This window comes from Zootoca vivipara, chromosome 9, assembly GCF_963506605.1.
Source record: "Zootoca vivipara chromosome 9, rZooViv1.1, whole genome shotgun sequence".
NCBI classification, from domain to species: domain Eukaryota; kingdom Metazoa; phylum Chordata; class Lepidosauria; order Squamata; family Lacertidae; genus Zootoca; species Zootoca vivipara.
In genome coordinates, this window is record NC_083284.1 from 62,010,437 (window position 1) to 62,023,785 (window position 13,349).

At 39.4% G+C, this 13,349-nt stretch overlaps 1 protein-coding gene across 1 annotated transcript in view; it reads right to left on the reverse strand.

Moving 5' to 3' along the window:
- Window positions 1-13,349, reverse strand: part of N4BP2 (NEDD4 binding protein 2) — a 28,078-nt gene that overhangs the window by 10,385 nt on the left and 4,344 nt on the right. Inside the window, 8 exon segments of the mRNA XM_035111921.2 lie at window positions 3,604-3,689; window positions 4,839-6,379; window positions 6,381-7,100; window positions 8,506-8,661; window positions 9,592-9,668; window positions 10,258-10,346; window positions 10,772-10,899; window positions 11,727-12,891. Of these exon segments, the coding sequence (XP_034967812.2) occupies window positions 3,604-3,689; window positions 4,839-6,379; window positions 6,381-7,100; window positions 8,506-8,661; window positions 9,592-9,668; window positions 10,258-10,346; window positions 10,772-10,899; window positions 11,727-12,891 (3,962 nt within the window).

The following is a 13,349-nucleotide window of genomic DNA, read 5'->3' on the forward strand; positions in this document are numbered from 1 at the left end:
AACCAAACTGGAAACTGAATTTCAATTTTAGAGAAACAAGGTGAGCAAGGTAGAACAAGTGTCTCAGTGGGCTTCCGGTTTGCTGCGAGCGCCGTCCGGCTGCGTTCGCCTCGAACTCCGAGGTAAACGGCGCTGCGAGGGGGGGGGAAGCCGCAAAAAGCGTCGCGGCTGCCCGTAAGAGCCTCATATTGAGCTTTATGAGGACGAATGTGCTCAGCGGGGCCCGAATTCCGACTCCTCTACTGGCCGGCAAACTCGACAAGAGTCCCGGCAGAGTGGGGTGGTAGTCGAAGGGGCCATTTTGAGCGTCATTGTCACCCTCGCGGCAGCAAAGCTTCATTGCCGGCGGTGGAGAGCAGCAGATTCTTCCAACGAAAAGAAATCGAACCGTGAGTAAAGGATTCAAATTTTTTTTTTTTAATTCATGGAATTGGACACGGAAGAGGTATAAAAAGGAAGCCGACCTCTTCCAGTTGAGAGACTGTGATACAGTAACCGATCCCCTGCCGCGAAGGGGAACGAATTAAATAATTTATTAACAATTTGCTTAAAAGAACTACCCCCAGGGAACCAGATCTAGCGAACCCTGAGTGAAGGAAGTGAAGGAAGTGTGAAAAAGAAGAAGAGGAATGTAATTAAAAAGAAATTAAAAGAAAGGACATTTGGACTGGGATACAAAGTGAACAATTAAAAAAAAAGTGAGGTGATCGCAAGAGAATTAAAAGACAAAGTAACCAGTTTGGGCAACAAAATGGATTACAAAGTTATGGAATGAACCCTCCGCCATTTCCTGTAGTGCAACTGGTTGGTTTCCCACGGGACTAGAGCAGATAAGATGGCTTCGGACACAGCAGCTGCAAAAGACCAGCCTTGGCACAAGATATTTGCAGAGCTACATGACATCAGAAAGGGTTTGAACTTGTATACCACATTGCTGCGGGAATGCGCTCTGACACTGAACCAGGAGAAACAATCAAGAGAGGATAATGGAGAAAGCTGCACAGAAAGAGGTATGGACATGGAAATTATTAAATTGGACATGGAGGAAAAAAAGATAGTACAAATACTGGACATCTTTACGACAGACGGAGAACTGGCTCAACAGGAAGAGGAAGAAGAAGGATGGCAGAATGTTCCACAAGTGGGAGATGTGGAACAGAAAAAGGACTGGATTCAAGAACTCCTCAAAGATGAACCAGAGTGGACTCTGGTCTTCCCAGTGAGAGGGGGAGGACAGGGCATGCTCTGGGAAGTTAGATGCAAAGACATAGGTGGGAGACAGCAGAAGAGGGGGGAAAGTGGTTGGTGGAAGCTGTGGGAAAGAGTGGGAGTGGGGTAAAAACTTATAAATGTTGTATGAGATGGATGAAACGGTTTGGCCCTATACTGGTTTGATATATGGATCTCGCTTAAGTTTCTGGAAAATCTGGATCTGGGAGAAGGGGGGGAATTATGTTATTTCGGTTTAAAATAATATGTGATACAAGAATTAATGTTAGAACGAGGATTCGTTGTTAATAAAAATTATAGGCAGAGGGGGAAAGCTTTAGAGTATGAATAAAGGGGATTAGAATTATTTGGTTTGAAATATTAGATTAAAAATGATTGTATTAATATTGGGAATAAGAGTGGAAAATAAGAAGAAAGGATTGAGAAAAGAATGTTTAAGATAAGTAAAAATACAATGAATACTGTCTAAATAATATTGTAACAGGAACCCAAAGGGGGGGAGGTCGGGGGAGTCCAAAAAGTGATGACTAAGATTTAAGTTAGAAACTGATGTTTTTAGTATTTTTGTATTTTGGTCTTTGTATTTTTGTTTTTGTATTTTGTATTTTTTTTTGTTTTGTTTCTTTTTGGTGTGTATGTTTTTCTATGTTTTGTAATTTTGGTATGAGTGAGTGTGTTTGAAAATCTTCAATAAATATACTTTTAAAAAAAAGAACAAGTGTCTCAGTGATAAATGATGAATCCTACTAGATATAATAATAATAATAATAATAATAATAATAATAATAATAATAATTTATACCCCGCCCACCTGGCTGGGCTTCCCCAGCCACTCTGGGCGGCTCATAATAATTCAGCCTCTCAACCAGCATGCTTAGCTTTAGTTAATACAGGAAGGGGTTAATACCATATAGCAAACTCTTTTGCCAGACTTGACTAGGTTAGGACCCCTCTCCTGGAATGACAAAGGGTCAGCATATTCTCTTTGTTCACTCTTTTCCACCATGTGAATCAGACCAGAGAAGATGTCTGAGCTTATCACTTCAAGCCCAGACCATTTGTTTAGAAACATTTTTACCATGTTTTTAAACTAAGTTTTTCTGCCTGTGTTATCTTGTGGCTGCATGAAAAGCACATAAATCAGACTTTTGACATATTTGTAAGTAAATCATTTCTATAACTTACCTGTGTGGTCTTTTCTATGCTAAAGGGGAGAAAGTGGAAGCTTTGGAAGCAACTTAAAAAGGGAATATTTTAAAGGTTTAACAGCCTGCATTCCCATGCTTTACTTTGCTGCATGTTTTGCTGGGGCTCTCTTATTGGAGAGTGCTTGCTCCACATATCGATCTAAGGATCCATGAAAATTATTTTTATTAACCAATCATAACTGACAGTATCTGTAGTCCCTTTCACTGCAATTGTGATGTTGTGAAGGTATCCTTTAACTATATCAGTACCAACTGTCCCTCAATTTGCCATCAGATTTTTGAACCTATCCTGTGATATGCATTTTTATTATAGGTCATCCAAGATGTAGCATAAAGGTAAAGGTACCCCTGACCATTAGGTCCAGTCACGAACGACTCTGGGGTTATGGCACTCATCTCACTCTATAGGCCGAGGGAGCCGGTGTTTGTCCGCAGACAGCTTCTGGGTCATGTGGTCAGCATGACTAAGCCACTTCTGGCGAAACCAGAGCAGCGCACGGAAACGCTGTTTACCTTCCCGCCGGAGCGGTACCTATTTATCTACTTGCACTTTGACGTGCTTTCGAACTGCTAGGCTGGCAGGAGCAGGGACCAAGCAACGGGAGCTCACCCTGTCACGGCGATTTGAACCGCCGACCTTCTGATCGGCAAGCCCTAGGCTCAGTGGTTTAGACCACAGTGCCACCCGTGTCCCATAAGCATAATTTCATCTAAAACCTTTGTCCCAATTCTCATCCCAGGAAACATAAACCACACATATCTTCTGCTTCTTGAGCAGTAATATATGCTTTTTAGACCAGATCTTTAGAGTTACTATAGTGCACTGATGACCAAACCTGGCCCTCCAGCTGTTTTGGGACTACAATTCCCATCATCCCTGACCGCTGGTACTGTTAGCTAGGGATGATGGGAGTTGTAGTCCCAAAACAGCTGGAGGGCCAAGTTTGGCCATCACTGCTATAGTGGTCCCTCTTTAAAAAGTTAGTTGGTTCAAAATTTTGATTGTATGTTTAAGAACTTTTATTTGGAGTATATGTGACCTCAGTGTAATCATGGCACTTATTTATATGCACTATAAATTATGGGAAATATTTTATCAGGGGTCAGCTAATAAATAAATAGCAGTGCATTTTAATGCAAGCATATTAGAAAGAAACTGACTTACTGTAATAGATGCTTTCCATTTTTCATGAATTTCTCTGGCTAAATTCAGATCAATATGAACCACATAATCTTCAGTAGTTAGAGATCCTTATTGAATAAAAAAACAAGAGGTTAAAGCACCGTCCAAATTAAATGTAGTTCAGCCAAGCTTATTCTTAATCAAATATCTTGGGTTTTTTGTAAGATAAAGCACCAGTTCCTGAAATAATTCAGAGAATCTGTCTAAAAACAGAGCAAAATAACACCACCTTGAAACCTAGCTTAATTTATAAACCACAATTCTACTGTGGAATAGGAAATAAATTAACTCAAAGCAGCATTTTTAAACAAATAATAATAATAATAATAATAATCAGTTGGACCAGGTCCAAATTTCACTAAGAAGGAGGACCCAAAGTGAGAATATGGAGATGATGAAGCTAATCAGACAGAAATACTTTGGACCAGGAATAGGGACCTTGTGCCCCCCCCCCGATGTTGCCAGACTATACCTTCCCATTATTTCTGACAACTGGTCATGCTGGCTGGGACTAATGAAAGCTGGTGTATTGTCTACAACAGGGGCCAGCAAACTTTTTCAGCTGTAGGCCGGTCCACCGTCTCTCAGACCATGTGGTGGGCCGGACTATATGGGGGGGGGGTTAACGAATTCCTATGCCCCACAAATAACCCAGAGATGCATTTTCAATAAAAGGACACATTCTACTTATGTAAAAACATGCAGATTCCCAGACCGTCCGCGAGCCGGATTGAGAAGGTGATTGGGCTGCATCCGGCCCCCGGGCCTTAGGTTGCCTACCCCTGGTCTACAATGACTGCCTTTCCAGGATTCTCTTTCAACCCAGGGTCCTTCCTAGGCCTACCTAGGACCTTCTACCTATGACCCATTACTTGTCTAGAAACTGGACTTAACAGGGGCCCCTTAAATCTCTATCCTATTGGCATTCCCAAATGTAGACTTTTAATTAACTTTATGTAAGTGAATGGCTTCCATTCACTCATATGGTGGAAAACAGAGCAATGCACTTGGAAGATATTGCAAAATGAGTAAAAACTGCTGACTAAGAGTATGACCACTACCAAGATACGGGTAAGTCTTTTTTCTAATATCTATCAACTGCTATAGCTTCAAATAACCAATACTTTTGGGTTTTTTTAACTCCTTCTACAATGGGTTAACTATATAATCTTGTCAGTTCCTAGCATTTTTTTTTAAAAAAATCATGGTTTTATTACCTGAATCAACACCAACAGGTCCAAATATTTCACTTAATTGAATGGCTAGTTCAGGAGGTAAGACCAGTTCTAGGGAATTTATATTCACAGATTTTGATACAGGTGTGGGGTTCACTAACTTGCTTTTATCTTGATTGGGTATTTTGTTTTCTTCATTTTTTGCTGCAATTAGAAACATTGGTTTACAATTCATTTTTTTATCCACCTCAAATTTGCTGTCCTTGCTTGCAGAGCCCTCTGTAAGTATTAGATGAGATGGGAACTCTTCTATAATTGAACACTCTGAATGTTTCTCTGAAGACCTGTTGTCTATTTCCACATCAAAAGTGGGTTTCAAAGTGTTAGGGCCTCCATTAAAATCATCAGCTATAGTCACAGGAACACTTAAGTCCCCTTCAGTATGCAACAACTTGTTCGGCCGCTCATTTTCTGATAGCATAACAGAGTTATGTATGTGTGGTATCTCTTTTGTATGTGTGGTATCTAAAAGTGGATTCTCATTTCCTGATTCTTCTACATGAGTTCTTGGAGGAGATGGCATTAAATGTTTGTTTTCTGCTGGGGAAGCAGTTGAAAAGTTGTGTTCATCTTTAACGATGGAAGCTTCAGCACCTCCATCATCAACGGAGAGATTTGTTATTTCTGAATCCTGACTAATTCTAGAAGTCACAGTTCCTTGAGTGGTTTCCTCAGAATCTGCAAGTCGTTCTCTATAACTAGCATTTTCATTAGAGTCAAGAGACTTGCCAGGAGGCTGATTCTGTGCTTCCTGCAAGGGTCCAACCTCATCATCTCTGCACAACTTCTCAGCAGAATCTAACAAGATCCCTGTAGCCCAATCAATGTCCCTGTTACATCTTTCATACAAGTCCTTCAGTGCATCAAATGAAACGGACTCAAAGAGTTTACACAAAATATTCAGATTCTCAGATACATCAATGTTGACAAGTTCACTTTCTTCCACGTATGTGCTTTTCTCATAAGTTACTTTATAGGGTATTTTTTCTGAAGCAGTATGAACACCTTTTGGTATGAATCCATCCAGTCTACCATTTAATACTTTGGTATCTTCCGAAACAATAATTTTCCTTTCAAGCCTCCACAGGAGAGCAAAATCTTGGGGCTCCGTCTGCGAATACTTATTGGCCTCTGTCATGACGCATTCATCAGGTTTCTCTTCCAGCAAATTAGACAGACACAACTCTTCCTCTGGTTTACTGAGGGCCAAATTGTTGGTAAATGTTAGAGCTAATTTATGGTGCTTGCGTGCCCTTTTGTTCTGCACATACTTTTTCTCACTAAGAGTTTCAGAACCAGAGATTTCAGGTGCCAGAAGACTTTCCTTCTTTGATGAGACAAGTACCTCTCCAACACCTGCAGGTGTTATAGGAAGTACCGTTACTGTGTTCAGAGTACTTTCATTAATATTGCATTGACTACTTGTAATCTCTTCTGATTCACCAGTGTTTCTCTTTGGTATTCTTTTCATTTTGTGCTGTCTTTGCTCTAAAGAGTTTTGGACAGGCCAGTCTCCTACAATCAGCATCTTCTTCTATATCATCAACAGACATACAGGCAGAGGGCTGTTTAATTTCTTCCTGTTTACTCTGAGAAAGTGGCAGCTCTTCATGAATATTAACTGGATTTACCTTTTCATCTTCATCTAGAATTGCTAATGCATCAAAATTGGGCATACTTAGACCTTTATCCTCTTTGTTATTCTTTATAGTCAGTTTTTCTGACCTTCTAGCTCTTTTCACTCTCTGCCCCATAGTTTGTTCTATTGGCCAATCTCCCACAAAATTTACTGTCTCTGGCCCTTCCAGTTTATCACAATTTGAATCTGCCTTATTCATGTTTTTTCTCAGTCTTAACTCTGCTTCTGTTAGTACTTCAGCACATTCATTTGCTTCAACTTCCGCTATTATGTCCTTGTTATTGTACTTCTGAATATTTTCACTGAAATTTGATAATTCACTTTCCTCAGACTTTACCAAGTCCATCTTAATTATTTCCATTTCAAGAGTAGAATCAATTTTGTCTGTCCTTGATGATGCATTGAGATCTATGTCTACCAGAGAGACATTACGTTTAGAAGTACAGTCTTTAACCCAATGCTCTGGTTCTCTTTTATTCAGGAGAGTCTGATTTTCCAATGTAACATTCTGTGACTGATGCTTATCTTCCATACTTAATTCTTTGCATTTCAAAGGTGAAGGAAAATGTTCCTTGTTTTTCCCATAAGGAGGCATATCTTCCTTCCTGTAAATCAAACAATGGATTTTGAAAATGGATCTTTAAAGAAAAAATGCACACATTCCTTAATCATCTTTACTTCTGCTAAAGCATTTAAGTCATAACATCTTCTAATATACCGTACTTTGAAGTATTTATATACATATTCCTAGAAAGATAGAAGGGCCAAGATAAAAAAGAAATTAAGGACTGCTATTGAGTCATGCTACTTCTGAAACTCTCATAGTTCTACTGTTCATGAAAGCTCCTCCAACAGTTTAAACAAAGGAAGACAATATACAGAAATGCCCAAGTGGACCTACTCCCACAACTGAAATAAATAGGGAGGCCGATGCAGATGACATCAGAGCTCCTGTACCTGAAAGCAACTGCAGCTGGAAAGATTTTTCTGACCATTCACCAAATACTTCCAATAGTTAGTGAAGCATTGTGTTGTTGTTTTTTGTGGGGTTTTTTTTGCTTGTGTCCCTCTTTTTTAAATTGAGTTTTATAAACAAGAATAATGTTATACAAAGAATGATACCAAGTTTTCTCATGTCATTTGTATATCACAAAAATAGCATAATAAAAAGCATTGTGTTGTTCACACCATTCTTTAGTTGTTTAAGCATAGTTTTTTCTTACTAAATTACATAGTTTTCAGTTATTAAGAGTCTTTACAGCAGTGGTTTTCAACCAGTGTGCTGTGGCACCCTGGGGTGCCTTGAATGATGGTCAGGGGTGCTGTGGGCAACACTGGCCTCTGTCCCTCTTTCTTTCTTTCCCTCCCTCCCTCTTCTGATGTCCTCTCGTGTCTCTGCCTCCCAGAGGCTTGCGCAGCTATTTATTGCAGCAGCCCTGGCTATAAGCTCTGCAGGCAAATGGTGCCTCTGGGAGGCACCTCTCTTTGGGGTGGGGAGGGGCAGCTCAGCAGTGGATACCCGGAGAACGCCAAAAGAGAGGGGAGAGGAAAGGAGGCTGAGTGAACACTCCACAAGGGGGGGTGTTCAAAAAGGAGTGAGAGGCTGCCAGCTCTGCAGGCAAAGGGTGACATAACTGCGCTCCTGAGCCCCACAGGGGTGCCACAAAAAGAATGTAGACCACAGAAGAATGGCATATAAGTTACCTTCACATGAGGTTTTCATAAAGTGTAATTATTCAGCACATTCTGTGATATAAAGTCTTAGTTAGCCTTCACAGACATTTGCTTTCACACTTAACAGATATTGATAGAATCATAGAGTTGGAAGGGACCCTGAGGATCATCTAGTCTAAACCCCTGCAATGCAGGGATATGCAGCTGTCCCATGTGGGGATCGAACCTGCGACCTTGGCATTATCACCATCATTAACTAACCAAGTGAGCTGGCTTGAAGTTTTGTATTTCAATACTTTCAATACTTTAATTTTAATTTTGATACTTTAATTTTACCCTTCTCCCTTTTTGTGGTGAAGAACTTCATCACAGGTAGCACTTTTCAATTCATCTGGGATTGAAGAATTTAAAATTGAATTAACAGTCAGGCAACGTTCATATCGTTCCAACATTCTTTTGATAGTCTCTTTTGATACGCCATGAATATTTCGCCTAAACATTAAAAAGAACAGAAAGAATGAATCTCACAGTAAAAGGCATATTCCAACTTTTGTTGAAAACATTTGAGACAACTATTAAACATTTAACTGAAGTTGTTTTCCATGGTGTTACAATTTAAGAAGCAGGTACAGTACTGAGAATTTCCCCAACAGTTGATGGTGCAAAAACAAGCAAATAAAGGTTTGTGCAACATGAAAACCTACACTGCCATATCACGTTGCCTAAATAATAAATAAATAAAAAGTAGTAAACAGGTAGAGTTCCAAACTGGGTAAAAGAGATCTTGGCACCCTTTACTTTCAATTTCTACTTGACTATTTAGCAACAGCTTGCTAAATGTGGAAAAACCCACTGCTACACATAATAACATTTTAAACCACTTTTCTTATAGCTTTAGAAATAATTAATGGCCAGAAAGAGTAGGTTTTCTTGGGTATTTTTTTGCCAATGCAGACTTTAACTTTTATTAGCAATGGACCAGAGAAAGAAACAATAATCAAAATCTAAAAATTATAAAGGAAAAAGGAGAAACAAAATAGTTATTAGGTACTACTTTGCTCGCCACTTATATATGGAAGACAATCTGTTGTCACAACATCCCACCTCCCTATCCTTAACCAATGAAGATAATGGGCTTGAATGAGGCTCTTTAAAAGAATCTCTGTAGCTGACAGCCACAGAATATTTTTGAAGCAACTGAAGCTTTACATGAACTAAAGGTACAATTCGCAAATGTAATCACACAGGTTCTCTTGGGAGAAAAGAGAATAATTCATAGTATTGCAGCAATCCCTAGAATTTGCATTTGCATTTTGGGGTTCAATAAAAGCTGGTCTCACTCCTACTAGCTCACTTATCTGAGGATATTATTATTTCTTTTCAAATATGCTATAACAGAGTCGTAAGGTGTGTTTTTTTTACCTTTCCAGTTCTTTTGGTTTAAACTTCCACCAGGTATCCGGTTCACGAAATATAACCTTATATTTGTGTTCCTGGGACTGAATAAAAGTGTAAAAACGCTTGAGATACATCCCTCAGCAGGTTAAGAATACAAAAATGAACCAAGTCATAGTTCAGAACACATCTCACCCACCATCATTGCTGGTCACAAAGAACAAGATCTTCATCAAAACTGTACAAAACAAGCACTCATAATAAATGTCTCGTGCTTAGATAAGAGATCTAAGACTATATATTTTATATCTCAACCTGCCAATTGCTTTAGAACTTAACAAGTTGTAATCTTAAACACACTAACTTGGGAGTAAGCCCTATTAAACTCAGTGGGACTTACTTCTGAGGAAACATGCAGCTTTTCCAAATGACTAATATCTGGGCTCCATTCAATGATGCTTGTTCCTGCAATTGTACTCAGGCAGACTGAAAGTATGTCTTGAGCTCATGTTCTGCTTCTCCATCCTCACTGCACTGAGTGTGCAAGCATTAGGCCAACTCAATCTCCCCCCCCCCCAAATCATCTCAACAGCCTATAGGGAGCATGCACTCAAATACCTCCCTTTGTACAAATATGCAGAGAAAATGTTAATGGGCTTTTGGTTCAACAATGATAACTTATGGAATACTAACCAATGCAACATAAGGTTTCATTTCCCAAGCCTGTGTGTTTGTGTTGTCTATGATTATTGGAGTGATGCTTTTTTCAAATGCTTCTTCGGCTGAAAAACATACCAGTAATTTATTTATTTTTTAAAGTATTAATAAAACCAGCATTTTTATGTTAAGTCAGTTAAAAGAAAATTATAGAAAGCACTGCATAACCATGACAAACCACTGTAGAAGCACTCAAAATACTCAAAGTTGTCATATGCACTAAAAGATACGAACCTATGTTCAACTATTCAATATACAATACTAGCAATATGGCCAGAAGTATGACCAAAGTTTGTAATCATGGTGACATCAGGTGATTGACAGGTAGGCTGCCTCGTCGACCTGTCAAAACAGCCCGTGTTATGAGGGAGAGCTCAGGATCTAGCGCTCTGGCCTATCCAACCCAGTTAGTTGTTGTTTAATACGTCCTTATAGGCAAGCACCAATCCTGGCACAAGAACTCAATTGTTTGACTTCGTCTAGCACATACCACGTTTCCGGTTCCACTCATGCGCGTCTGCTAAGCAATCAGCATTAAATTGGTACTGTCCATTTTTTTGGTAAAAATAATCATCCGTACTAAGAATGACACCACCAGGGTTATCCTCAAGCAAAGCCCTGCGAAAAACAATAAAAAATGCTAAATCAATAATCTCGCTTCCCTTCCCCACTCTCAATTTCTCTTTAATTGTGCACACACAATTTTGAGCCTCAGCTGGAAGAGAGGGACATTGCATAGTAATATAGATAAGCCATTCTAAATCGGGGCTTGTGCTATCTATGTGGCACACGTCACGTTTTAACTTTAAAAAGTAGCTAAATCTTGGGGAAAGTTTCAAACATTATTTCTGTCTTCCCAATATATATATAAATATACCAAGAGTACACAGCACCATTCTCAGGCTGTCACAATGCAACACAATGATGATAGCAACTTTCGGAGTCAAAGCACATGATCAGGAGTCTAGACTCTATATAAAAACCATGCAAACCAGGAGATCAGCTTTGGAAATGTATGCTCCTTCACACACTCCTATCCAGAGCAATCCTCTCTCACTTCCTAAAGTTGACCATGGATTAATATTTAACTGACACAAAACATTGGCCTCCCCCATAGATAAAAAGATAGTGAGGGTTTGAAAATTATGGTAATGAGGGGTTCTGGTTTGTGTCTGTGTATAATAATAATAATAATAATAATAATAATAATAATAATAATAATAACTTATTTATACCCCGCCCATCTGGCCGGGCCTCCCCAGCCACTCTGTGCGGCTTCCAACAGAAATATTAAAATACAATAATTTATTAAACATTAAAAGCTTCCCTAAACAGGGCTGCCTTCAGATGTCCTCTAATTACACATAATGCAGAGTCACAGTTAATGCACACGCATGAGTGTGAGAAATGATGCATTTTTTAAATAAATCATATGAATACTCTACCTTGCCAAATGTGATTTGCCTGATCCAGGAACCCCTCTAAGAAGAACAAGCACATGACCTGCGAGAGGAATCTTTCTTCTCATCATGTGATAAACAGGAAGCTGTTGTGCTTGAGAAATGTCCATTTTCGGCAGAGAGGATTTGCTGTCCCAAGACTGTGAAGTTGTTTGAGAAGAATATATTTTCCCAAGACTCCTAGAGTTTGAAGCAGGCCTCCACTTCCCAGGGCTGACAGCAACTGGAGTTATGAAGCTATGGCTTGCATTTTGAGGATAAAAGACAGGAGCCATTAGGTTCCAAGTACACTCCTGAGACTGTTTCTGAAGCACAGAAAATTGTGAATTCCACATCTGCTGAGACTGGTCAACATTTGTAAAAGGTGTCAGTTTGAAAGTGGATTCTGCACATAGGTCAGGAACAGAAGTATTATAATAATTATTACACACAGTCACTGTGTTTCCGTGTTTTTCAGTCTTGTCTGAACAAGAACTAGAATTGTCAAACACACTGTTTTGAAATTCAGCAATCCCCTGGCAGTGTTGAGCAGACATGTCATTTAGGGTTGTAAGGTCCAAAACAACTTCTGGAACTGCACCACTGTCAAGTACAACTTCAGGTAAATTACAGTTCTCTGGGATTTGTGCAAAAATATCCACATCATTTGTCTGAATGCCTGATTTTCCATAAACTACTTCAGAGGGTTTGTCACAATTTGGATTTAAAGGAGTGAAGGTTTCTAATTTTTCACTGTCTGTCTCCTTTTTCTGCAAAGAAAGCACAGTATCGTAACCCAAACAGGACTCTGCACACCCAGATAACTCTTCAACATGATCAGAGCTACCATGGTCCAAAGCCAAAGACAGAATGCCTGAGATATGGTCATTTTTTGAATCCTTCATTTCACTATTTAGATTATATTTCTCAAAAGGATGACACTGCAAGAAAACCAGTTCTTTGGATGATGTAGACTTTTCTGATTCTTCACTAGATTTCACATTTTTTATTGCAGCAGAACTTTGGCCCTCTATTTCATTAGTAACACAGCTTGGTTGATTTTCACCAACCAATGATGCAGATATGGAATCAAAACCTGAGACATGTGATGAAGACGTTATTCCCTTAGCAGCTGTAGACAATTCTAGCAGATAATCCATAGTGTCTTCAACTATGAAATAAAGAAAAAGCACAGTCACTGGAAGCGATATTGAACAAATTCTAAACTACAGAAAATATAAAGATAATTGTACAAATAGACATTGAATTTAAGATTTATTTCAAGGTTACCTGGTTCTTCAGACATCCTGAAAGTTCCCAGTTGCAGTGCCAACAACACAGATCAATATAGTCAGGCACCTGCCAAAAGCCCTAGGGCTCAGAAAAGCCATCACTGACTCCACTGCCATCAGAACTGTAGCATGGTACGGCTACCAACATTCAGTTATGCTCTGCTCTCCATTGACTAGCTTACCCAGCCATTATGTTAGATTCCCCAAGATGTAATGCCTGATGTCAGGCTGTGTAACATAATTAGTGCCAGTAAGAGGCAAGCAAATCTGCAGGAAGAAGGGCCAAAGAGCAATGCCCTGAGCTAATTGGGGTAACTATTAGGAAGTGGTTTGTGAA